Source organism: Pelmatolapia mariae, linkage group LG22 (genome assembly GCF_036321145.2).
Source record: "Pelmatolapia mariae isolate MD_Pm_ZW linkage group LG22, Pm_UMD_F_2, whole genome shotgun sequence".
NCBI lineage: Eukaryota > Metazoa > Chordata > Actinopteri > Cichliformes > Cichlidae > Pelmatolapia > Pelmatolapia mariae.
The window spans coordinates 24,777,915-24,803,286 of NC_086245.2; the positions used below are offsets into that span (position 1 = coordinate 24,777,915).

The 25,372-nt window shown below is 42.0% G+C and overlaps 3 protein-coding genes across 8 annotated transcripts in view; all 3 read right to left on the reverse strand.

The window, feature by feature from the left end:
- Positions 1-120: 120 nt before the first annotated feature.
- LOC134622927 (glutathione S-transferase A-like) lies at positions 121-3,867 on the reverse strand. Its single transcript, XM_063468209.2, has 6 exons — positions 3,586-3,867; positions 2,519-2,584; positions 2,316-2,421; positions 848-966; positions 677-765; positions 121-573 (listed from the first exon to the last, which is right to left on the reverse strand). The coding sequence occupies exons 1-6, from the start codon at positions 3,751-3,753 to the stop codon at positions 429-431; spliced, it is 693 nt and encodes a 230-aa protein (XP_063324279.1). The 5' UTR covers positions 3,754-3,867; the 3' UTR covers positions 121-428.
- A 1,358-nt stretch (positions 3,868-5,225) lies between these two features.
- LOC135932361 (glutathione S-transferase A-like) lies at positions 5,226-6,753 on the reverse strand. The gene is made up of 6 exons (XM_065469793.1): positions 6,586-6,753; positions 6,092-6,157; positions 5,867-5,972; positions 5,657-5,775; positions 5,484-5,569; positions 5,226-5,403 (listed from the first exon to the last, which is right to left on the reverse strand). The coding sequence occupies exons 1-6, from the start codon at positions 6,751-6,753 to the stop codon at positions 5,271-5,273; spliced, it is 678 nt and encodes a 225-aa protein (XP_065325865.1). The 3' UTR covers positions 5,226-5,270.
- Positions 6,754-6,977: 224 nt separating this feature from the next.
- fhod3a (formin homology 2 domain containing 3a) overlaps positions 6,978-25,372 on the reverse strand; it is a 67,794-nt gene continuing 49,399 nt past the window's right edge. For 5 of the 6 annotated variants that reach the window (XM_065471192.1, XM_065471188.1, XM_065471190.1 and 2 more), the window contains 13 exons: positions 22,889-23,112; positions 21,046-21,369; positions 20,176-20,870; positions 17,795-17,935; positions 14,508-14,666; positions 14,226-14,408; positions 13,199-13,318; positions 12,946-13,107; positions 11,535-11,725; positions 11,151-11,355; positions 10,525-10,732; positions 10,276-10,440; positions 6,978-8,732 (listed from right to left, as the gene is read on the reverse strand). In XM_065471192.1, coding sequence (XP_065327264.1) covers positions 8,650-8,732; positions 10,276-10,440; positions 10,525-10,732; positions 11,151-11,355; positions 11,535-11,725; positions 12,946-13,107; positions 13,199-13,318; positions 14,226-14,408; positions 14,508-14,666; positions 17,795-17,935; positions 20,176-20,870; positions 21,046-21,369; positions 22,889-23,112 — 2,860 coding nt within the window. In that variant the 3' untranslated portion in view covers positions 6,978-8,649. The remainder of the gene's footprint in view (positions 8,733-10,275; positions 10,441-10,524; positions 10,733-11,150; positions 11,356-11,534; positions 11,726-12,945; positions 13,108-13,198; positions 13,319-14,225; positions 14,409-14,507; positions 14,667-17,794; positions 17,936-20,175; positions 20,871-21,045; positions 21,370-22,888; positions 23,113-25,372) is intronic. The other variant, XM_065471187.1, reaches the window with a different exon arrangement.

Below are 25,372 nucleotides of genomic sequence, written 5' to 3' on the forward strand. Positions count from 1 at the left end.
CTCAGGAAATGGATCCAACAAAGAATAAAACATGAGGTGACTTTGCACCTGTATTGCAAATAGAAGATTTTTGTTACAAATGTGCAAATCTTGAATCAGTGCACAAACATACAAAAGAAATCATGTCTACAAAGCTAATGCACTTTTTTTTTAATTATCTGGAAAAAGATGCAAAGTTGTGGAAAGGATGCAATATTGAACTAACGGCTCTATGCAAAGTCATGGAAACACAAAGAATTTGAGCTAGCTTTGAGCAGAGAAAACTAGTTCTTTACTTTACGATAGTGTGACTGAGTTATTCTGCTATTAGACAAAGCTGAACATGTATGAGTAACCAGAAACTGCTGTTAGATATACACAGAATGCATAAGGGCAACAAAAGCTGCTCTGTCATTATGCAGCATCATGTTTACATCTGTGTATGAATATCAGATGTCTTTCAGTGCGTCTTTCACTGTATCTTGGTCCTTGGGGTTCTCCCACCAATGAGGAGGCCAGCTGGCTTTGACACTGGGTCTCTCCTTCAGCAGATTGTAGTACTCTCCCAGTTTAGGATAACGCTCTGGAGACAACCTACGAATCAGAATAAGAAGACTTTCAAGTCCCGTGTCTACAGATCATCCTTCATTTTACTGATGAGACCACATGGAAATACAAACAGCCTCTGCGTGCTTACCCAAACCCAAAGAGTGCACCAACTGTTGGAAAGATGACCACGTCTGCTAGCGTGAAAGACGGTCCTGCCAGGTAAGAGCCTGAGCCCAGCTTGAGAAAAAAAAAAAAAACCGCAGTTGGAACAAATCAAAGCAGGCCAAGTCTGTCTCAGTTTGTGTGTTCATGCACATACCTTCTGCAAGTAACCCTCCCAGAGTTTGAGTTCAGTGACCAGAGCTTCTTTGTTCCTCTTCAGAGCCGACTCATGTCTCTCACCTTCAGGGACATACCACTCATAGTAGACAACTGCACCTGAAAAACAAAACATTATACGTAAAATATTAGCATTACAGATGCAAAATGTTACCACTAGATGTCCGATTGCAGTCAACTGAAAACTGTTCTCCTACCCCTCCCAATTCAAGTGCATAATTGTCCATATGGTGGCCGCCATAGGACAAAAATATTTCAGTCAGCCGACAGAGATCATAATAATTACATTTAGACTGTTTCACATCACGGATACAGCACTGTTTCTAGTGCTGTTTGTGTAACAAAAGATTGTTGTGCACACTTGATTTTAACATATTCCAATAATATCAGCACTTAGTGATAAATCAGGAAATGGGAAAAAACATGCTTGATATCTACACTGATAGGGAGGATTATGTAATTCAAGCAACTCAAAATGGTGTGCAGAGGTGCTGAATTGGATTTAGGTCAGATGAGTGTGAGGGCAAGCTGATGTATCAATTCCTTCATCCTCCATGAACTCCCTGCATACTCTCATCATATGAGACCGGGCACTGCTGTGCGGAAGGAACCAAGAACCCACTGCACCAGCGTAGAGGCTGAGAATGGGTCCAATGATTTCATCCTGATACCCAGTAGCAGTCAGGGTGCTGTTGCCTAGCCTGTAGAGGTCTGTGTGTCCCTCCATGGATATGTCGTCCCAGACCAGTCATTCTGAATGATGTTACAGAGAGCATAACGTTCTCTGCGGCTTCTCTAGACCCTTTCCAAGTCTGTTACACGTGCTCAGGGTGAACCTGCTCTCATCTGTGAAAAGCACAGAGCACCAGTGATGAACCTGCCAATTCTGCTAGTCTATGGCAAAAACAAATCTGGCTCCACGATGTCGGGCAGTGAGCACAGGGGCCACCCTCATGAAGTCAGTTTCTGATTGTTTAGTCAGAGATTCACGCCAGTGTCCTGCTGGAGGTCATATTCAAGCTCTGGCAGCGTTCACCCTGTTCCTTCTTGCACAAAGGAGCAGATACTGGTCCTGTTGATGGGTTAAGGACCATCTACAGCCCTGTATAGGCCTCCTACAGTAACTTCCTGTCTCCTGGAATCTCCTCCATGCTCTTGAGACTGTGCTGGGAGACACAGCAAACCTTCTGTCAATGGTTTGTATCCTGGAGGAGTTGGACTACCTCTAGAGTCCAGGTATCGCCTCATGCAACCCTCTGCTACTAAACTGACCTGATCAATATCCCACAAGTGTAACTGACTTTATGCAATACTCTGATTAAAAATGGTTCCTTTAAAATTTGAGATATACATTTTGCAGCATTCCTAAGTTCCTTGAGAGAATTGAGGCTCAGAGGAATAATTTATAAAAGCGGATATCAGGATTTGAAAATACAGATAATACTTACTGAGTTTCTCGTAGAATGTGAGACCCTCAAATATGCGCTGGTACATCAGAGCTCGTTCTGCTGGGCCATCTGGGATCAGTTTGGTTCCCTGGGATTTAAACTGGCTCTGCCAGACATTAGGAAAAGACACACATTTAACTGGGGCACATTTTGTGATGTTGCATTCAGTGTGAGTGAATATTTTGTCAAAATGATGTTCTCACCTCCAGGTAAAAACAGACTGCGTAAGATTCATTGATGACATTGTCTCCATGTTTGAAAGTGGGAATCTGAAAAAGAAATTATAATAGTGTCAGCAAGAAAACTGTCATTAGGTACTGTATAACAGGTTTTAATGCTAAGGCTACTGGGTGTTAATTAGATTAACCTTTTGTTTATCAAACAAATACGATTTTTTTTAAATTGATTACTTATTTTAACAAAACTTTACTGGGATAAAATAACACTCTGCAGTGTTTCCAGTATTTATGGTCAAACACTGAGTTTCCAGTCTGAGATTTGGAAAGTGTAAAGAAAGATTTAAATTAAACTGCTTATTTTACTAAACTTAGTCAGCTGCAGGTTATATTCAAGAGCCCATATTCAACGATACAACCCCTCATTTGTACATTTTATTTAACACTGTCCTGCTTTTGTGCTGTTCCCTAATAAATAAACTCAATAAGATGCACTTAAAAGTCTGATGAAAATATGCTAGTATATGCTAGTCAAGTTCAAACTGGTTATCTTAAAGCTTTAATATGCATTTAAACATTTTAAACTAGTCTGTTTTTATGATAAATGAAGACAGCTACACGGTGAATTTCTCGCCTCAGATGCTTTCATAAACACATTTCCGTTAAGCTTTCTCTAATGTAAACGAGCCGCCATGTTGGTGCAGTTCGAAACACGGCTGCAAACTCGCGTGCTCATTTCGACAGCCCATATTTATTCGAGCACGTGTCAGCTCACGAGAAATGCTCATCCAATCAGGTGCAGCAGGGCGTGTCCTGAAGCGTCTTCCTTGAAGAAAAAAAAATCTCCTTGAGTAAAGGAATATACGCTAAATGAAACGTTCAGTTTTTATGATTTTGTAAAAGCATTAATCAGAGTTGACACTATTTGCCGCCATTACTGCAACTCTTTATCCGTTAACCGTCCTGCAGAGCAACAGCGCAGATATCAGTGTTTATGACCGTGACGTTAACGTGAGGCTATTATATAATATTATGGTGAAAAGTCAAGTGTTGTGTTAGTTATAAGGGGTGATTTGATAAAAGCTCCTCCCTACCTGTCCCCTGGGGTTTATATCTAACACTTGTTGGGACTTGTGCTCCATTTTATCGAAGGACAGCAGTTTTTGGTTGTAGCCCTGCAGGTTCTTCTCCTCCAGAGCAATCATCACCCTCCAGCAGGGACAAGAGCCGGTCGCCCACAGCAGAGTCATGTCCTTGGCCATGGTTTTAACTTGAGATTCACAGTTTGGACGGTCACTTAACTGGACGCAGAAAGCAAATGCCCAGAGGAAAAATACTCAACTTGCTTTTCTTATGGTTTGTGGGAGGGGATGTCAAGCTTTTATAAGAGCGTGATTGCCATCTACTGGCTGGAAAAAGAGATTACAACTCTATCATCTTCTATCAGTTTGCCTCATTTATATTTTTGATAGTCACCAATGAATGATTTGTTGAAATAAATAAAATGAAATAATAAAAAAAAATAAAATGTTTGTTTGTGTACCTTCTGCACTTTGTGTAGTCGATGACAAGATGTACATTGTACACTTCCTCCTCCAAATATTCACATATGCTCTGCCTCTATCCCAATACAATATAGTATTATATAGTATTTTAGCATAATTAGAAAGGTGACTGACCTGAAATAAACAAGCTGTTTTTATGAAGAATAACTGATGGAAGCTGTGTTAATATTTATTGCAATAAAACTTAATTCTGTTCCCGAACATTAAGTCATTTTATTTGTAAGCAAATATATAAACAACAAGCATCAGCCTCAGTGATGTAAAAATAAAATAATAAGCCAGTAAAAGTAATAAAAAAAAACACAATACAGACAAATAACGAATGTTAAGACTCAGAGAAAAAGCCAAGGAATAAAAAATATGTTTTAAGTGGGTTTTGAAGACAATGGTCAGGTCCTGATGTGAAGCAGCAAGCAGGTCCAAAGGTCAGTGACAGCTACAGCAAAGGCCCGATCTCAGATATATGCAGAAGCATCTGGTCAGCTGACCTCAGTGATATTTTGGGAGAGTGTGTAGTTAAAAGATCAAGAAGGTTGATTTTAAAATCACTTCTTAAACACAACAAAAGAAGCCAAAGCAGGGGGAATATGGTCTCATGAGCAAAACCCCCCAAAAACAAAGCAGAGCCTCAGAACCTCAGTTTGAAGAAGCTAGCTCTAACAACAGCTTTTATTTGTTTATCAAACATGAAGTTTTCACCTTTCGAGTAGGAGGCCCGAATACTACCACTTGTGTTTTATGCTCATTCAGGTTCAAAATTCACTGCATTCATTTATTTATTTGAGAGGGAGATAGATCACTAAATCATCAGCATAACAGTGAAATGAAATTCCATATTCTTTGAAAATTGATCTTAATTGGAGCATATAAAGGGAACAAAGTCATCCTAGAAATGACCCTTCTAGGATCCTACGTGTGAATGGAGGAGGTGACTCTGAAAACCGCCCAACATGATGGAAAACTTTCTCCTCACACTACAAAAAGGTCATATTGCCACTCACTACATGGGACAAGGACCCAAAACCAAAGTGCTTTAACAAAGCTTTACCTATAAGGTGATTTGTTGCTGCTCTGGTCAAGTTTTAAGAATAAAAACAAAAACTTGTGAAAAATTACAGTACAGTAAGCAAGCTGTTTAAATTTTTTTTTTAATGTTTTTATTTCACAGACTTACAGGAATTCTCTAAAATGAGAAAGGGAGGATTCTTTGTGTTTCAGAGGTCCTTCAGGATGTCATAACCCTGTGGACTGGCCACCCAGTGTGGGGGCCACGTGGTTTTAATGCTGGCTCTGTTCTTCAGCAGGCTGTAATATTTGGCCAATTTAGGATAACGCCCCACAGACAACCTAAAGAGAATACACATCATGTTACTGGAAAAAGCTGATTGGACTGCAGCTTCACACAAATCAACTGCTTAGACACCCACCCGAAACGAAACGCACAAGCGATGCTTGGAAAGACGATCACATCGGCTAGGGAGAAGGCCCCTGCTAGGTATGAGCCAGCAGCCACCTAGATGGAGAAGTGAAAGACGCAGTACTATCAACACAGTGTGTGAGTGCCTGCAAGTGTACACAAGTGTGTGCGTATTGTTCGTACATTCTCCAGGTAACCCTCCCACAGTTTGAGTTCAGCAGTCAGAGCCTCTTTGTTTCTCTTTACAGCAGAGTCGTGCCTCTCCTCTTCAGGGACGGAGCAGTCGTAGTAGATAACTGAATCTGAAGCAGAACACACATTAATGTGTGACTGTCTTCATGGCCTCTGTCCCCTCAGTAACTCAGTGCTCAGACTTGTGAAAGTGTAACTTACTGAGTTTATCAGTGAGGGCGAGGCCCTCCATCATGCGTTGGTACATCGCGGCTTGGTCCTCAGCACTGTCAGGAATCAGCTTGATGCCCTGAGACTTAAACTGATTCTGTTTCAACGGTGAGAAAACAATAATCAAACCAGTGTACTAAAGCTAAACAAATAATAAATACAATAAATTCAAGTAATTAATTAAAATATTCAAAGTATTTACTTTTTGCTGTTTACCTCGAGGTATAAGCATGTTGCACAGGACTCATTCAGTATGATGTCTCCATGCTTGAACGCGGGGAGCTGACAGAAAGAAATTGGCAGAAGACGTCAGGCTCATTGTGTAGTGCACCTTGTATCTGTGCTGTTAGTGCCTTTTGAAGCATTTGAAATTCTAGTACTTTTGTTAGCACGTTACTTAGGATGAATTACCAGATGCCTCTGTTTGTGTGTTGTACCTATAGTTTGAAAAACAAGCTTTCAGACACACCTGAACAGGGACTCTACAGACATCTTTTCCATACAGTCTATGTGTTAGCTGCTCCACATTGTGCCTTCATCTGTCAGTAAGAGACTGGTCTTCTATCCAGACGCTACCCCTGTTGATATGTGTTAAAATAACTATAATACGCTTTTTTTTTTTTTTAAAGGCTGTTATGACTCTTACCAGGCGTTCTCTATTGTCATGGTTGTACACTTTGTTGTGATCATTATGGGTGTGGTGCACCTACCTGTCCTCTTGGGTTGACTTCCAAGACTTCCTGAGATTTGTGCTCTCCTTTCTCAAAGGACAGCAGTTTGCGTTTGTAACCCTGCAGCTTCTTCTCCTCCAGAGTGATCATAACACGCCAGCAGGGTGGTGATCCAGCCCCCCACAGCAGACTCATTAACTTTGCCATGGACGCAGGGACCAAAGACGCAGCGCTGAGCACTGATTAACAAAACCATGAATGAATGCAGAGCTGCACAAACTAGACAAACACCGTAAAGCGAGCAGCAGCAGCAGCAGCAGCAGCAGCACATTTTACGGCACCTGATTATTCCAAAGGTTATCAGGTAGAACCACACCACGTGGCTCACAATCACTGAGGTGAACGCTGGGGGAAGGAATGACACGCAGCTCCACATTTGCACTCTATGGTTTTTATTTTTTTATTGCAGAATGTGTATACACGGCATTTCAAGTGAAAGTGTTTATAAGAACGTTCAGCTCACTACATGGCATTCATGCAGTGGTGTTTCCCAGTTTCTTGCGTCTAGACTGTTCAAGTTGGTACGTGACAGAGTGTGACCACAGAGCTCAAATCAAACGTCCAGATAATGCTCCTCTCTCTCTGTTTCTCTCTCTCTCTCTCTCTTAGCAGGGAGCAACACATTTCTTCAATTCACAGAAAGAAAAAACAAGCCACAATTGATCCTTTGTCTCAGACTATAATACAAGTTTCTACAGCAATTACAAAAATAATACACAATGTGAAATGCACTAAACATGCACACTGTAGAGTTTACAGTATTTAGGACCTGGCAGCTGACAAGGGCATTTACACATATCATGCAGAACTGTCTGCATGTTCTTCAAAATAGATTATTAAAATGTTTTTGTTTTGTTTTTTTAAAAAAAGTCCATATCTTTTTTTTTCTTTTTACACTTTACAAACAGTTCCTCTGAGATAAAAACTATTTTTTGTGTTTTCAATCAGTCGTTCATTTCAGCACGAGACTATTAAAGTGGACTTATTATGCTCTTCCTCGTTTTGTGGCAAATATGCACTGTTACACTGGCGTATGCAGTTTCAAGTAAGCGGGTCAGCATATATGCAGTAACCCCGTGAGCCACACACTTCAAACTGAGCCTTTTTTCTTTCCTACTCATGGCTCTGTATGATCGATGAGAGCGGATATCGCTAATACGATCAAATCTTCTGTTTTTAAGAGAAAGCCAATCAGAAAAGAGTTGGCTTAAAGGGCGGGGGAGGGAGTTAAAACGGCTTGTGTTAAGATTAAAGAGGATTCCTTTTAAACTAGCGGAGCCAAAAAACTAAAAATATGGAGTGGGAAATGAGCACAATGGGTCCACTTTAATGTTATTTAAGGTGCAAGACGTCAGAGCTTTGCAAATAAATACTGAAAAAAACAAAAACCAAACAAAACAGAGAAGATTTTCAACAGTAATACTCATGAGAACCATGCCTTAGGAAGTGAAATTTAGGACGTGAATACGTTAACGAAGAGAGAACGAAGGTACAGCATCGCCCCTTTGAAGTGAAAGGCACTCATCAGCTTGATAACCTTTCGCGTCCCTACAAAAGCACAGCCATGCTCATTACTTTTCAGATGTGTAGATGCTCTTACTGATAATCTTTGTTTTTTCTCCTGGGAACAAATTCAAATTCATCCTCAGCCCGGCAAACTTCACAACCAAAATTCACAGTTTAAACAAATGAAATTTAAAAACAAAACCCAAAAACGGCGAGGTCACAGCTGCTGACACTCACAAGCGAAAATCATCCCAGTATTCAAATCCTTTTCAGATAAATAAATAATTCAGTGTAGAGGCAGCGTCACTTGAATACATTTTCCTTTTCCTTGCCTAACTGAACAGAATCAGTCCTTATGAGAAGCATTCCCTCGTTACCTCCACTGTTTCTTCTGGAAGGTGAAAATGTCGTAATGCCGCCTCTTCACTCAGAAACATCAGGCAGAAAGAGCCGCTGGGAAAAACCTAAAGGGGCAAAGGCTGACAGAGATTTCACACAGACATCTGAAGCTGAGTTTTCACGGCGAGAGGTGGATGATCACATCTGTGGCTCTGGGGAATCAGTTAGCCCTAAAGCGAGAGCTTCTTCTGGCGTCAGGCCGTTTTTCAGCGTCCGCCTCACTGTGAAGAGAAGACGCGGAGAGTCACCGTGCAGTCGTGTGATGTTTTCATGTTCTCCAGTTCTGCACTACATACTAACTACTAACTGAATGCATGTTCCAGGATTTATAATATACTGTAATTAACTTGCTGAGACTTACAGCTGCTCTGCATGGGGTTTATTACAATCCATATCTTGGCTTTGGTAAGAATCAACAAATAACAGTCATATTTACTTGGTTTTAAACAGAGAAATTAATGGTGAACATGTAATTAAGAGGCCATAAATAACCATTAAACGTATGCAGTTGAGTGCTTACATTAGGAATCTATTTTTTTGATGTGAATAGGTTTTTTGAAATTGCGCGTTTAAACATGCAGATGAGCCCCTAGCCATCTAAATTACCACCTCGGTATTTGCAAACAGATGTCTAAGTATGAGATAAAGCCAGATTTCACTTTGTTGACTAATAGAAAAAATAAACTGTTTACACACGGAGGATTCTGAATATTACGTTTTATCACTTTATTTCCTATCAATGTGCTGCTAGAAAAAAATCAGGATCTGAAAGGTTCCAACACACAGGAACTGAGCTGGAAAGTCTGGTATATGTAAAAGCTGCTGAAGTAATGATTTCTGGCTCAGAGTATGTGGAAAAAATATCTTCTACTCAATCTGAGCACTAAAAGTGCTTTATACAACTCGCCTCATTCACTCACACAAGTACTTTTCTCTCCCATCTCACATTTAATGGAGACATTGGGGAGAAACGTGTGGTTAGTATCTTTCCCAAGTATATTTGGCATGCAGAGTGGAGCAGCTGGGGGTTTATGAGAGCCTTTGACTCAAGCATGGGTTAGACTCCTTGATCCGAATGAGCGAATGAAATATACTCTCATTAAATATGCAACAACTTTCTGAAATTTCCAACAAATAAAATAGTAAAATATACATCTAAGCAGACATTTACTAGTATGAAATAAAACATGTTTTGGAAGCAAAAAATAACTATATATGTGTGTGTGTGTGTCACTCGGTTTCATGTTAGACCCACCAGGCACCAGGTAGGTAATGTTTGGTTTTAGAAAGATAAGACAGACAGCAAAAACACCCTGCTTGTGGTTTCAGCAGCAGGACTTTAATAACCACAGGGTGTCATTTAAGGAGCTGTATAGAGTCCATCTTTTATATAAAGTCTACAAACTGTACTCTACCTCATGTAGAAACAATTATGTTTTGCCTGTAGTGACTTTAAGGTGCTTAATTTCCCTTCGCTTTCAGCTAATCTGATTGCTGTATTTAGCTTTATATTTATATGAAAGCAGTGTCATGGTTTTGAAGTGTTTTTTTTTTCTTTTTTGCAAAATCTCAAACTATATTTCACATATTTTGTCTTATGCTTGTTTCCTCATGTCTTCTTGGAGGTGTTACTCATCATCCACTATGCAGTCAGCTTCTTAGATTAGATACATTTTCATGGTCATGCTTTCCGTTTGAAAATCTGGCATATTCAGAACTTAAATTAGCGTGACATGCGCAGTTGGGACAGAGGTGAGCTCGTACATGATTTGCGGTTGGCCCTGGATCTCCTCCTCTCTCTGGGCTGGGTTCTGGTTCCTGGACCCTGAGTGGCTGACCTCACTATGCGCTCCATGATTTCGTCTGCGGCATCATCTCCACAGATCTGAGTGTCCTCCACAGGCGGAGTCCATGCCTGCATGCTGCGTCCTGCATAAACAGGTGAGAAAATCTTTATTAGGGAAATCCTTTCGAGTGACCCAACTCCAGAAATCTTCTTTCTCCCTTCCCCACCTCCTCGTCCAGGCCGTGACCTGGTCCGTGTCCGCAGTCCCGGCACGCCGCTGCCCTCCTTGTCACTGCCACTGAGGCTGGTTCTCAGCACCGCTTTCATGTGCTCGTGCTCTGCAGCATCCTCTGCATGCTCCAAACCCTGAGGCTGCTCAATTTCCTGACCCCCACTGGGGGCGCTGTTGTTGCTCCCTGCGCTACTCCGACCACACTGTTGGAGTGAGACGGAATCAAAGAGGATCAGAATTTAGCAGCTGAGTATTCTGAACTTTAACACGGCAAAGTGGAAGCACCAAGAAAAACATCCAACTGCAAACAGTACAGTGCCTGGTGCCTTTGACTGATTCAACCACTCAGATGTTAAAGTCGTTTAGATGCAGTTAGTGGATTCATGCACACAAACACACAGACAGGTGATACCTCACGCTCCTCTTCATCATCAGACTATGGGAGAAATAAAGAGTGAAAGTCAAAGAATAGTTGCGAAAAGAATAGAAAGAAGCGAGAAAGGTGAAAAAGCAGCACTTCAGATTGAAGAAGAAAACAAGAACAAAAAGGGGTTGGAAGTATGTGTGTGTGCGTGCGTGTGTGTGCGCGCGCGTGTGTGTTTGAGAGAGAGAAATACTCACAGGAGTGTTTACGTCCATGATCATCTTTCCTCGGGTCTTGTTGCGCTCGCGATGGTCGGCTCGTTTCTGTTTCTGCTGCAGCACACGCTCTCGGGTGGTCCGGTACTCCAGCGCAAACTCGCTGAGGATTTTACTGAACCTGTGGACGCTGATCTCTCTCACACTGTAGGCCGGGTGACCAAGGAACAGCAGGAAGGAGTGGAACCTGAAAGGAAGAAGATGAGGGTGATGGCAACTCTTCCTACCTCCTGTTTTATATGTTGCACTACACAGATTTCCTCATTCACACAGCATAGTGTTGGTTTTAGTAGACTAATTAGTTTTGTTTAGTTTTTTTTGTGGTAAACATCAATAATAAATGATTCAAACTGTGAGACGAGCTACCTGTTGATGATCCTGCGGTGAACAATCTTAAGGATGATGATTCGCTCTGCGCAGTCTTTGAGGAAGTCGGACATCTTCTGCTTCAACTGGGGCTTCATCTCGTGCTTGGCAATCACCTTCAGGTGGTCCCACGAGGCTTTGCAGCGCCGCTCCATTTGACACAAGTTCTCCTGCAGCTGGTCAAAATCCACCTGTTGAAAAAAACGTTTATACAATCCAATTCACATTACTCAAACGCATGATATCTTAGTGCCCAGGGGCGTAATTTCCAGGGGGGTTAGGGGGGTTATGGCCCCCCCAATAATCAGACCCAACCAATATAACCCCCCAGTAAAATTATGAATTATCTTGCATAAATAGGCTGTTGATTTTCTTTACTCATTTCAGTTATTACCAGCAAAATAGTTGCATGTTTAATCATCTGGGAATTTACCCAGATTTATTTACTTATTTAGACAGAGATCTTGACCCCCCCAATGTTCAGCACAAAGTAATGCCGATGTTAGTGCCCATTTACAAGATTTCTGTAAAATGATACTAAAGATTTAAAGAATGTCTATATGTGTGTTCATCTTTATGTCCTCGGCCTATATTGAATTTTATTTCAAAAATGATTCTCAGTTGTCTGGATGAACAACCCCTCTAATGGTTTCAGGTCCATTTTAAAGTCCACTTACCATTTATATAGGTGTTCCACAGGGATCTATTCTTGGATCTCTTTTATTCACTCTCCATATAAGCAATTTTATCTCTGCCACTCAAAACTGCAATGTAGAATTTATATGCTGATGACACTATTCTATATGCCACTGGCTCTTGCCTTGATCTGGCCATTGCAAATCTACAGTTTAATCTACAGTGGGTCAAAATCCTCTGGTCATACATAAATTTATTTTAAGCGCTAATAAATCAAAGTGCATGATATTTATAAGGTCACCTAAAAGTATCCAACCACATTCAAAACTTTCATGGTGATAGAAGTGAAACTTTTAATTGTTATAAATATTTAGGACAACTACTCTTGCACATACTTTTTTTTAAAATGTGTGTCTAATAATTCATCCTAAACAACACCAAAAACCACGTCTCAACCTTCAAAAAGGCCCTGGGATCACACACACACATTCAACCAACAACTAACCAGGGATACACTTTTCCTCAACAGCTTTTGTTTGCATGTTTAACAGGTAAGGTCCCTTTCCCATACTACTCGGAAATTTAAATGATTATTGGCTGCGGTTTGATAATTTGACTGTGGCGTGAGGTGCTTCCAACTTCAGTCAGGGGAAAAAAATTATCTTTTATCTTTTTAGGTTTTTGGACTTATTTTGACAAAATTCAAGGAAATGTAACTCTTGATCTTTTACAGTGTAGAGATGCAGAATAGTTTAGCAGTGAATGCAGAGCATACTTTTGCAGAGCGCGTGATGGCTCCTATCTCGGAGTAGAGGTCGGTGCTCTGAGGGAAGTTTTCCACCACCACAGAGCAAACGTGATGGAGCAGTGACTGCTTATGGACTGTGTCCTTCACTTCTGGAACCTTCTCCAAATAGGTCAGCTCGAAGCCTTTAGCCTGGAACAGGAATGTTGTGTTTATTTTGAGAAACAAACTCAGATTCTACTGACTTGTCTCCCAGTAATCTGATGTAATAGTCGTGACTCACATTGGTGCTGTTGAGGAAGTTTCCGATGGAGAGCAGCGTAGAGAGGACGTAGCGGATAGTTTTGTTCTTCTCCAGCTGATCCATACCCTCCTTCAGATCCTGCAGTGGCTCTGCTACTTCCTAGTAGGAAAACACACACACACACACACACACACACACACACACACACACACACACACACACACACACACACACACACACACACACACACACACACACACACACAAACAAACAAACTGTTATACAAGTTAATTAAGACTCCCAAAGACATGTGTTTCATTAGTCTGCCATTAAATAAACAGCGAACAGGTGCATGTTGTCTACCACCTAAAATCATCTGCTCTTGTTTAAGGTCGCGAGAGGTTGCCACAGAGGTTGCTGCTTCGGTCAAACTTCAGCACAAAACATGTTTCTGATTAAGTCGACCTCTTGTTTCTGTGCAGCCGGTTCTCTTGAGTGCATGTGTTTGTGTGCCTGCATGCTATGCTTCCCTCCATTAAAGCTTCCACTTCCAGAGCGGAGCCGGGAACACGGCTCTGCCGAATATGCGGTGGGGAGAACCGTGCCTTACATGGAGATTAAAGACAACAACATCCCGCTGGATGCTGTAAAATTTACAGGGCGGTAACAGAGGGGCAGCATGTTTCTCATACTCCAGGCTTTGGCTTTGAACTTCTCCTCCTGGATGCATTCTTCGCTCGAATAAAACACGACGCCGTGCCAGAAGAAGACGAGGTGCCGCTAATAAGCGTGCATATTTTGTCATGATGTAACTATGTTGATGCTTTGCGGATGTTCTTTGTACTAAAAGGATGTTGATACTTGGTGACACGGGTTTAAAGAGTACACACAATAAGCACACATGCTGAGCACATTTGCTCAAACCTCTGTGGTCTGTTTCTGCTTTAAGGAAACCACTTTTACTTGCTAAGTATTATTTCAAATGTGGATGTAGTGATGGTGTTGGTTCCCTCCCATTATGGAAAGTACATTTTTCTTAACACTCTTAAGGTTTTTGTTGTTTCACCTTCTCCGTTGCCTCGTAGTCCATTTTAAAGGCCCAGAGCTGGAGTCTGGCAGAGAGCTCACTGATGGAGGACAGGGTGAGGAGAAACTGCTCTGCAGAGCCCAGCGGGACATCAGGGTTGGCCAGCTGAGCCTCCTGAATCTTCTGCTTCTCCTCCTCTGTGGGGATCATCGTCAGGATTTTCTGTGAGGGAAAAAATGAAATTGTGGGATTAGAGAGGACAGCAAAGTGCAGATGTGATCTGTTTTCCCTTTCTTTTTTCCCATTGTTTGAATCTCTCACCTCTATGCCCTCCTTGTTGAGAGCATACTCGTCAAAGTTGAGGATGGCTGTCTTGATGGTGCGAGGTGGAGGCAGGACTGTCAGACCAATATTGATGGCGTTGCTCCTTTTGGAATCCAAAACGATGATCTCTTGGCGTTTGCCATCGGCCGCTGTTTTCTGGAGCATAAAAATACAGACGGGGGGAGGGGGGGAGGGGTCACTGCTGGATCTCTGTTTTGCTCCCTCTTGTATTTTCTGTGTCTCTTTTCTCAGTGTGGTCTGGTTTATGGGCTTGTAAGGATTAGAGGGCCCATCACTCCGGTTACATTGATCGCAGCTGTGGGAACTAAATAGGCAGTAGAAGCAGGAAACACCATGACAGATTAGCAGTATACTACAGTGGCTTGCAAAAGTATTCGGCCCCCTTGAACATTCCCACATTTTGTCACATTACAGCCACAAACATGAATCAATTTTATTGGAATTCCACGTGAAAGACCAATACAAAGTGGTGTACATGTGAGAAGTGGAACGAAAATCATACATGATTCCAAACATTTTTTACAAATAAATAACTGCAAAGTGGGGTGTGCATAATTATTCAGCCCCCTGAGTCAATACTTTGTAGAACCACCTTTTGCTGCAATTACAGCTGCCAGTCTTTTAGGGTATGTCTCTACCAGCTTTGCACATCTAGAGACTGAAATTCTTGCCCATTCTTCTTTGCAAAACAGCTCCAGCTCAGTCAGATTAGATGGACAGCGTTTGTGAACAGTAGTTTTCAGATCTTGCCACAGATTCTGGATTGGATTTAGATCTGGACTTTGACTGGGCCATTCTAACACATGGATATGTTTTGTTTTAAACCATTCCATTGTTTTCTGGCTTTATGTTTAGGGTCGTTGTCCTGCTGGAAGGTGAACCTCCGCCCCAGTCTCAAGTCTTTTGCAGACTCCAAGAGGTTTTCTTCCAAGATTGCCCTGTATTTGGCTCCATCCATCTTCCCATCAACTCTGACCAGCTTCCCTGTCCCTGCTGAAGAGAAGCACCCCCAGAGCATGATGCTGCCACCACCATATTTGACAGTGGGGATGGTGTGTTCAGAGTGATGTGCAGTGTTAGTTTTCCGCCACACATAGCGTTTTGCATTTTGGTCTCATCTGACCAGAGCACCTTCTTCCACATGTTTGCTGTGTCCCCCACATGGCTTGTGGCAAACTGCAAACAGGACTTCTTATGGTTTTCTGTTAACAATGGCTTTCTTCTTGCCACTCTTCCATAAAGGCCAACTTTGTGCAGTGCACGACTAATAGTTGTCCTATGGACAGATTCCCCCACCTGAGCTGTAGATCTCTGCAGCTCGTCCAGAGTCACCATGGGCCTCTTGGCTGCATTTCTGATCAGCGCTCTCCTTGTTCGGCCTGTGAGTTTAGGTGGACGGCCTTGTCTTGGTAGGTTTACAGTTGTGCCATACTCCTTCCATTTCTGAATGATGGCTTGAACAGTGCTCCGTGGGATGTTCAAGGCTTGGGAAATCTTTTTGTAGCCTAAGCCTGCTTTAAATGTCTCAATAACTTTATCCCTGACCTATCTGGTGTGTTCTTTGGACTTCATGGTGTTGTTGCTCCCAATATTCTCTTAGACAACCTCTGAGGCCATCACAGAGCAGCTGTATTTGTACTGACATTAGATTACACACAGGTGCACTCTATTTAATCATTAGCACTCATCAGGCAATGTCTATGGGCAACTGACTGCACTCAGACCAAAAGGGGCTGAATAATTATGCACACCCCACTTTGCAGTTATTTATTTGTAAAAAATGTTTGGAATCATGTATGATTTTCGTTCCACTTCTCACGTGTACACCACTTTGTATTGGTCTTTCACGTGGAATTCCAATAAAATTGATTCATGTCTGTGGCTGTAATGTGACAAAATGTGGGAATGTTCAAGGGGGCCGAATACTTTTGCAAGCCACTGTAGGTGTGTGTGTGCATTCTTATTTATGTGAGTGTCAATGTAGGGGTATCAACCTCACCGCCATCATAAACTATTAAAGGAAGGAAGTCATAGCATGTCAACAGTTTACAGTGTAACAGAGTAGGTGCAAAGACCTTGTTAGTGTCACTGGTGAAGCTTAAACTGGCCTGTGGAGCTGTATGATGGGAAGTGGCATCTGCTGCCCTCTGAAACTCCTCATATTTAGTGACTCAGAAATGAAGTGCTGGTGTAGCACAGACAGGAGCTTTTACGATACTTCCTGTGAAATTTCAACAACGTGGAGCTGCACTCCCAGCATGAAGGAAAAGTTAATATACTGTGTAGGAATTTAAGTACAACACAATGTGAGTTTGTACAAACACCACGAAACCTTTTTGCCATCCAAACAGAAACTTGTGACTGTTTTTTTATTAGAACAAGACGAGGATTAACATGTGTCTTGTTGTAAGTATGCACTGTGTAAATACAGTTTATATGTTTGATGTTTCCTTCCAATAGCTTTAAGCTCAGGATATCATTTTGAGGTACAGTGAACAGACTGAACAGCCCAGTTAAAGAGTGTAAAATCTCATCACTAGGTATCAGTACACTGTAGATTGCAGTCAAAGGAATTCAGTTTTTTTTACCTGTCCTAATTCGAGTGCATAATCAGAGTTACAGTGGCTGCTGTACTGAGTGTAGGCTGTCAGTCCGCTGTTTACCTCAGCTGTCAATATGCCATGTGTCCACATCTATTTATGTTAAGAGGTGGTAAAACTTTGTGAAAGGAGCCTGATACAAGTCAATGAGTCAGTGAAGCTCACCGTTCTCAAATTACAGCAATACTGAAGTGAGTTTCTTTGAAGTCTATTTAAGGACTATTAGCAAATAAATTCTCATATGATATGAGGAGACTGTTTATTAGAGGAAAATTGTCATTATTATGACCCCTAAAATTTATTACATGATGGTAGCAGTGGATCAGGAGTTCAAAGTGCGAGAGGCCTGGCTTTATCTTCCCTTGTTTGCAGATCATATTTTTCTTATTTTGAGGCTTTGTGAGAATTACAACCGATCCAGAACTGCACCGTTTGATCAGGATCAAGACACACATGACCTTGTTTAACCTGTGAAAAATCTGCCTTCAAAGTAAAAGAATAATGGACAAAAACTTTTAACTGCTTGACAAAGATTTGATAATTTATATAAAAAGCAAATTTTGAAATAGTTCTAATTATTGTTATTAAATGGATAATCTCGCAGCACTTCTCTTAGATACTACTAGAACTAGTTTTTGGAGTCAGTATCGTACAGTTACATACCTTTGTAACTGGTATTTCCTTTGACTTTGACTCAAACAGGTGTTCCAGTTTGGCTGTGTCCAACTTCACCGGTTCCAGTTTGGACCAGAATGACTCTCCACTCCTCTTGTAGTCCCTGTACTGACAGTCTGTCGGACGCACCTGATCACAAACAAAACAAGCATTGAGTGCATCAGATGGAGACTTGTGTCAGACTCCCACTTCCTACAATAAAAGAGGTAAATGAGAGACTCTGAACTCAACGAACCACAAATACCAGCGGCCAAAGGAACATGTTGAGTGAGTCATTGTTTCTGGTGACTGTTTCATCTTAACTGGCTAATGGAAACATGCAGTTTAAAAAAAAATCAACTTGGTATTTTGGCCCATAGCATCTTCTGCAATAGAGAATACGGACATAGTCAAATAAATCTTAAATGCTTATATTATTTAGGCTCTCGGGCAGTATTAAAAAATCACCACTGAAAGTGATTATACTTCATTGTTGCACAGACGGATCCAAGTTATAAATCTACCGTGCAAGAAACAGAAAACACTCGACAGACATCCAGACAAACTAACACATACTCTAGGACTGGACACCTTAGGTCCTGAATGCTTACAATGTGTAACACAGTAGGAATATATTTTTCAAAATGTAATAACAATACTCTGTTGCCTGTATTTGATGTGTTATCGTGTGCTATTTAAATGATTTGCGAATTATAGCATCCTATAATGCTGCGCAAATGTCTTCACCCGCCCCTCATTTCTATATATTTTGCTAGCAAATATATAGAAATAGGGAAATATGCAAAGCAATTTGTTTAAACTTCAGCAAACAAACTTGGAAATATAGTATAAAAAGGTAAAAAAAAAAGAAAAAAAAGAGTAAGTACAATTATAACAAGCTTCAAAGTCCGTATTCAGTACGACCACCTTTATTCTTCAACACAGCCTGAACACTCTTAGGTAAACTTTCCTGTATTTTCCTTTCAGTCTTCAGGAATAGTTCTCCAGGCTTCTTAAAGGACTTTCAAAGCTCTTCTTTGGATATTGACTGTCTTTTATCCTGTTCTCTGTCAGGATGATTCCACACTGCCTCGATAATGTTGAGGTCTGAGCTCTGGGGAGGCCAATCCATGACTGATTGTGTTCCATTGTGTGTTTTCCTATCCAGGTATGCTTTTGCTGCATTGACAGTGTGATTTGGACAGCTGTCACGCTGTAAAATGAAGCCAATCTGTTAATCAACACTTTTGAATTGTTTTGAATTTGCATTATTTATATTGTCTATTTTATTACTTAATGTTTTCTTTATTTTAACCTTTGTGTACAGCGCTTTGTGACTGCCTGTCTACGAAAAGCGCTTAATAAATAAACCTTACTTACTTACTTACTTACAATCAGATGCTTTCCAGGTGGTATTTTATTACACTGTATCTGTTGGTACTTTTCTGCATTCATAATTCAATCATTTCTGACAAGATGCCCACCCAGCACTACTGACTGAAACACAGCCCAAACCATAACAGTAGACAGTCACTGCTGCACCTCTCTCCTGACCCGCTGTGTACATGTTGATGAGCCTTTTAAGCAAAATTTAATTTAATCATTCCATGAGCTCTGTTGCCACCAATTTTCCATCCAGTTCTTGTGTAATTTGACTCCCCTCAGCCTTTGCTGTCATGGACCTGGGTCATTTGGCCCAGCATTTTGTGTTTATTATTATTATCATTATTATTATTATTATTATTTTGTTGTTGTTATTATGATCCTTTGTTCTAGTTTATGCTGATTGTGTGTTTGGGTTTGCACCCTTTGGTTCTTAGGGTTTTTGGTTCTGCGCTCCCTCTGTTCTGTCTGTACCGTGTCTCCGAGTCCAGTCTGTGCATTTCCTGTTTTATTTTGAAGGTCTGTGTCTTTTGTCAGTGTGTTCTGTTTGTGCTCTCCCTGTCTCCTCAGTGTAATCAGCGTCAGCTGTGTCCCCCAGCTGTTTCCTGTTAGTCCTGTTCACCTCTTGTATTTAGTGTCTGCGTCCTTCCCTGCTCGTCACTGTGTGTTCCGTTTGCTAGCCTGTCTGCTTAGTTTGTTTTTGTACTCTCAGTTTAGTTAGTTTTCTGTTCTGTTGCTATCTAGCAATAAAGTTAAGTGTTTTGAGTTACATTTGACTCTGTGAGTCCTGCATTTTGGGTGGTGATTTGTGCCTCCAACTGGAATTAAAACACCATCTTTCACTGCCAGGTACAAGGACTGATCTGAAGGTGGTTCTTAAAGCAGCCAATGTCCAAAGAAAAACTCAAGACATTTCCACGGTACTTTTTCTCAATGTTTTACACACCATCCCAACAAAACTTTATCAATACAGCAATGAAATTATAACGTGTGTTTTTTTTTCTCACCTCACTCCAGAAGAGTCTGATCGTCTTCTTCTTTTTGTTAAACAGAGGCGGCTCTGGGGGAGGAGGCACTGGAATTAGGGCGTTAAATGAAGGAGGAGGTGGAGGCCTCATGCTGCCAAATAAGGGTGGGGGCGGAGGGCAACTGCCCAACATGGGTGGGGGTGGAGGGAAGCGGGGGATGCAGGGCGGAGGCGGGGGCAGGGGCGGGAGCTCTCCGCAGCCCCCCATCAAAACGGCATCGAGGAAGTCCTTGTCGTCTTCCTCTGTCAGGTCGGTGAAGTTGATGTCCCCGATGCGCAGCTCTCGAGGGCTGGCCAGCAGCTGGTCCCAGATTGTGTCCGATTCCTTTTTGGGCGGGGGAGGAGGGGGCTCGTTGGCCGGGCCGTCCAAGTGAGCGTGAGACGTGCCGATGTCCTTGATCAAGTCTCCGAACCGCTCGGCAATCGGTCGGATGCTGCCGCGATGGTCCGACTTCTCATCCCTGCTGTTCTTCTCTTGGTCTTCCCCAGGTTGCCTGTTAGCATCCTGCTGAGCCTCTTTGTCCTCCCCCTCCCCTTCCTCCTTCTCCTTGTCCACATCTTCCTCTTCCTCCTCATCGCTGGGCTTCTTGTTCTGGGAGTACAGCATGTCGAGCATAAAGAGTTTGCTGTTGAGGAGTTTGTTGCAGTTCTCATTCACCTCTGCCTCCTTAAAGCCTGGAAAGAGGGCGATGTGGTTAAAGACGGAAATAAAAACAAAACGGACACTGGAGCTCACACCCAGTGACTTTATAGTTTCATTAGAGTGAAATGAATCATAAATGCAGGTTCTTGAAACCAATTCTAAATCATAAAAATTGATTAATTTCCACATTTTCCTTTTAAAACCCACCGCTCTCATTGCTGCCCCTCTCCTCTCTTTCCAGAGTGCTGCTGGCGGAGGAGATGCTGGAGGCTGAGCAGTTGTCCTTCTCATTTACTTCCTCATTCTGCCGTTCCTTGTCGCTCAGGATGCCACTGTCCTCCTCTGCCTCCTCTCTCTCCTTCTCTGGTTCCTCTGCCTGTTCCTCAACTTCTTCCTCTTCCCTTTCTGCTGTCACTTCCTCCTCTACTTCCACATCTTTCCGTCCTTCCTCTTCCTCCTCCTCCTCCTCAGCAGTGGCTTCTGCCTCTTTCTCCTCTGCGTCTACGCTGGCACTAAAGTCGTTGGCTTCTTCTGTCACAAAAACATCAGAGTTATTTACCTCCTCTCATGTTTTTTTACAACTTCCATTGGAGTTCAGTCACACAGAAACATATTGTATGGCACTACATGTGACATATCTATGACAAAATACTGTTTGAAAGACGTATTTTAAAAGGCACCTCTGTTGCTGGTGACAAGAAAAGCAAAAACACAGAATGTAAATAATACAGCACATACACAAAGCCAGGCTGTGGCAGGACCAGGATATGAGCAGGAAATGAAGAATTAAGTTCCTGTTTACACCGAAACACACACGTGTACATGGTAGACACCCATAACTCAACAGCACAGTCCACGCACTGAGACCGGCAGGGTTAGAATAACACGGCAGCGCGAGGCCTCAAACACCAGCCTGTGTGAGCGACACAACTTCAGTTTGTGGCTTTGCGTGCACTCCCAAAACGAGGCTGTTTCCTTGCATGGATGTTTTGGCACGGCACATTCAAAAACGTCTTTCAAAAGTTCATTTCACCCCTTCACCCATATCCCCTCACTCTTTTCCAAAAGTATCCTCTCCTCTTACTACTTTCCACATTCTGTTTCCCTCCTCCTTCTTCTTTTCCCTCGCGTCTGTATGTTAATTTAAATGGTGAGCTGCAAAGTAAAAACCATGTAAGGTTGAGAATAAGTGCAGTAGGCCGCTCAGATAACAACTGAACAGGACATCCTGTGTTTTTAACTATTAGTTTTCAAAGTATTTGCCAGCAGCACTGGACACCTTTCACACATCATCACCGCTGTCTGTACACACAGTCTATGGTTACAGGTAACATTAAAAATGTTACTAACATTAAAATAAATCCATATTAATCTTGGCAACTGTCTGATAAGCACCACTGCAGACGTCACAGGAAACTAGCTTTTTAGTTAGAACTGGATCAGGTGACCACAAAACCTTCTTTAGTTACACTGCAATAGGCCTAGGCTGTGTTGGACTTCCCATGATGCACTGGGTGTTTCTACTTCACTCATTTTTTTCCCTCTGTGTTTATACACCATCATGCATTTAATCATTAGTTATCATTAATATTTGCCTCTCTTCCACAGTGTGATTTCAGTGGAAGTGGACCCTCCCCTCAGGAACAGCTAGTGATGACAGATGCCTTCCTGCTAAAAAATGGTTTTTCCCTCCCACTGTTGAAATCTTGCAGAAAGCAATGGCATTTTCAATTCAGTTTTATTGATATAGCGCAAAATCACAACAACAGTTGCCCCAAGGTGCATTATATAGTAAGGTAAAGACCCTAAAATAATTAAAATAATAACAACACATTCCCAGCTTCTCATCAAGGTATGAACCTAAACATTGCCCTGTTATTGTTGTGTGCAGGATCCATACCAGTCTGCGGTAGTAGTAATATTTTAGAATACATATGGGTGCCAACTGGCTACATTTTTGTAACAAGAGACGATTATATCTCCTAATAATCGACCATCCACGTTCTCATTGACAGATCGATGCATCGAACATGGTTCTCAGCAATCCTACCAGTCTCAGATGGAGTGCAGGGAACGGCAGTTGGGGTCTCTGTTTCAAGCTCAGCCTCTGCGTCCTCCTGTGAGGCGAAGGAAGACGGCGTGCTGCTGCGTGATGATGACGGAGGCCAGGCTTCCGAGGGTTCAAAGTTCAGGTCGACGGCAGGTTGATTCCTCGACACCCTGACGCGCTCCCTCTCGTACTCTTCCGCCGCCAGACGTTCCACGTTCTTATACCTGAAAGATGGAGAGGAAGAGAGGAAAAGGATGGATGTAAAAACAAGAAAAAAAAAGAGAGAGCTTTAGACAATGTTCTGTCTGTCTCGGCTCTCACAGCAGCGCCATTCTCAGTGTTAGTCTTTGCCAAATCACCCAAAACTAAACCACTTGTCACTGCTCTCTGCCAAAGTACCTGAGTTCATTAAAAAAATACAAAAAAAACTCCCACCCGGCCTTTTTCCCCCTCTGCAGCTGCCATGCCACTTTACCTCTTCAGAATCTAATCCCACCTCTCTCCTCTACCTCGCCCCGTTATTCTTTCACAAAGCGTTCGGTGCGTTCATCACTCATTTCCTGCAGCACAAGGGTTCACTGTCTTGCTCCCCACTATCCTCTTGTCCTCTCTATCCAAATGCTCAGCTTTCAGCAGCAGTTCAAACATGCAACAACAGGGAGGTTAAAGAAGAGGAGGAGGAGGAGGGGGGAGTGCAAGGAGAAGGACAGGAGAGAAGAATGAGAGAGATGCGGAGAAGTTAATGTTAGTTTGGCTGCTCTAAAGGCTAAACATCAGAAGTGAATCAGAGTAAACCTGTTCAAGATGTGCCTCCATCAGCTCTGCTCTCAGGTCCATTTCCCCCCTCTCTCTCTCTCTCCTCTTCTCTTCCTCCCTTTCTCCTCCTACCAAATGTTGCCATTCAACCAGCGAGCCAGAATGGAGATTTATGGGCATTGATTCAACCTTCTCTCTCTCTCTCCCTCTCTCTCTCTCTTTATAACTCCTCCTCTTTCCCACCGAACCACGAATGTGTGGAGCTTCTGTTCAGGGTTCATTAGCATCAGTCCACTTCAGAGGTCTGAAGAAACAAGACACTAGCATGTGTTGGTGTGCATGTGCACGCTGGAGTGAGTGAGCTGAATGTACACGAGGTGCCCGAACCAACAGGCAAACTCATAAAAGCTCCAGCTGTTTATGTCAACAAATCACTTTTAAATAAACTGTATCCATCTTTAAAGGGGGACCTGCTCATTTCCAACTCTGGGCCTTTACTGGAGCAGATTTACACGACTATTAGTTTAAAATAATCCTTATGTTATTGTGGGCCACGTTGAAGCCCCACAGTACATGGTCTGTCTGGAAAAAGCTGTTGTAGCTCTTTTTAACCATTCTTTTCTACTGATTGGCTGCCCCTCACAGCTCAAAGATTTAACAGCAGGTGGGTGGGGCTTTTACTTACACCCAGAGCTGTGCACCTGACATGACCATATTAGGGATATCTGTGCTCCCCAATATAAAGACATAGAAAACAAAAACCAGAATGTGAGCATTTAGAGCGCCCTCGAAGCCTGAGCTTGTATAGAAAAGCACTTAGCCTAACTATAATAACTCACGCACGCAGTGTTACCTGACTTGTCTGCAGTATGTCATCTATCACTATCACCTGTATTATTTATTAACACAAACACAGTTTAAAAGTTAAAAAGAAACTCCCTAAGAAACGTACACACAAGAGCTTAAAGTGCTCTTTAACAAAGTTTTTTGTTATCAGTGCTATAGCTAATCATAATGCGATCCTGTTTAACTTTTGTATTTAAGCATATCAAACTATTTTTTTCTTTGTTATAATGTTAAAATGTTGGCGACATTTTTATTTCAATTTAAAAAAAAAAAACAGTCCAAACATGATATGTGCAAGAAATGTATTTAAAGGTGATCTACTCGACTAAGTTGTGCTTTTCTGGTGTGTGTTTATGTTGCAATTTTTTTTTATTCTGCCAGTTTTCATCATGTTTTAGAAAAATAAAGACATAATGTTTCTACAGCCAGTTTTGGCAACAGGGAATCGGACCACCAGAGCCTCCACTTCTGACCTCCACACAATCCACAATGCACCGGACCCCTGCAGCCCTTCCTGCATGTGGTTGTGCCCACAGGAAGGTGGGCCCATGTTGATCTTTCAGGCTGCGCCAGGCCCCAGTAACTGGGTGCTCTCCCTCGAGCAGCTCACACACCCACCCATCCTTAAACCCTCTAATCAGTATACATTAAGGAAATGCTAGCAAAAGAAAAAAGAACGAAAAAAGGAAAAAATTTAAAAGGATGTTTTTATTTTTATGGTGTTTTTATGAAATAAATGTAGTTAAATACAGGCTTATTTGTTTGTCCAGAAGCAGGTGTAATAGTATAATTATTTTAACCATTTCGCTCTATTCGCTCATTTTAATTGCATCAATTTGATGTAAACTGACTCTTTTACATGAGCTCTGGTATGTTGTCGTT

Excerpts from the sequence above, each read along its gene's own strand:
- LOC134622927 (XM_063468209.2), bottom strand. The coding sequence starts at position 3,753 with ATGGCCAAGGACATGACTCTGCTGTGGGCGACCGGCTCTTGTCCCTGC. Across the intron at positions 967-2,315 it reads CACATTCTACGAGAAACTCA|GTGCAGTTGTCTACTATGAG; the intron begins GTAAGTATTATC and ends TTTGTTTTTCAG. Across the intron at positions 766-847 it reads GGGAGGGTTACTTGCAGAAG|CTGGGCTCAGGCTCTTACCT; the intron begins GTATGTGCATGA and ends TTTTTTCTCAAG.
- LOC135932361 (XM_065469793.1), bottom strand. The coding sequence starts at position 6,753 with ATGGCAAAGTTAATGAGTCTGCTGTGGGGGGCTGGATCACCACCCTGC. Across the intron at positions 5,973-6,091 it reads CAACATGCTTATACCTCGAG|AATCAGTTTAAGTCTCAGGG; the intron begins GTAAACAGCAAA and ends CCGTTGAAACAG. Across the intron at positions 5,570-5,656 it reads GGGAGGGTTACCTGGAGAAT|GTGGCTGCTGGCTCATACCT; the intron begins GTACGAACAATA and ends TTCTCCATCTAG.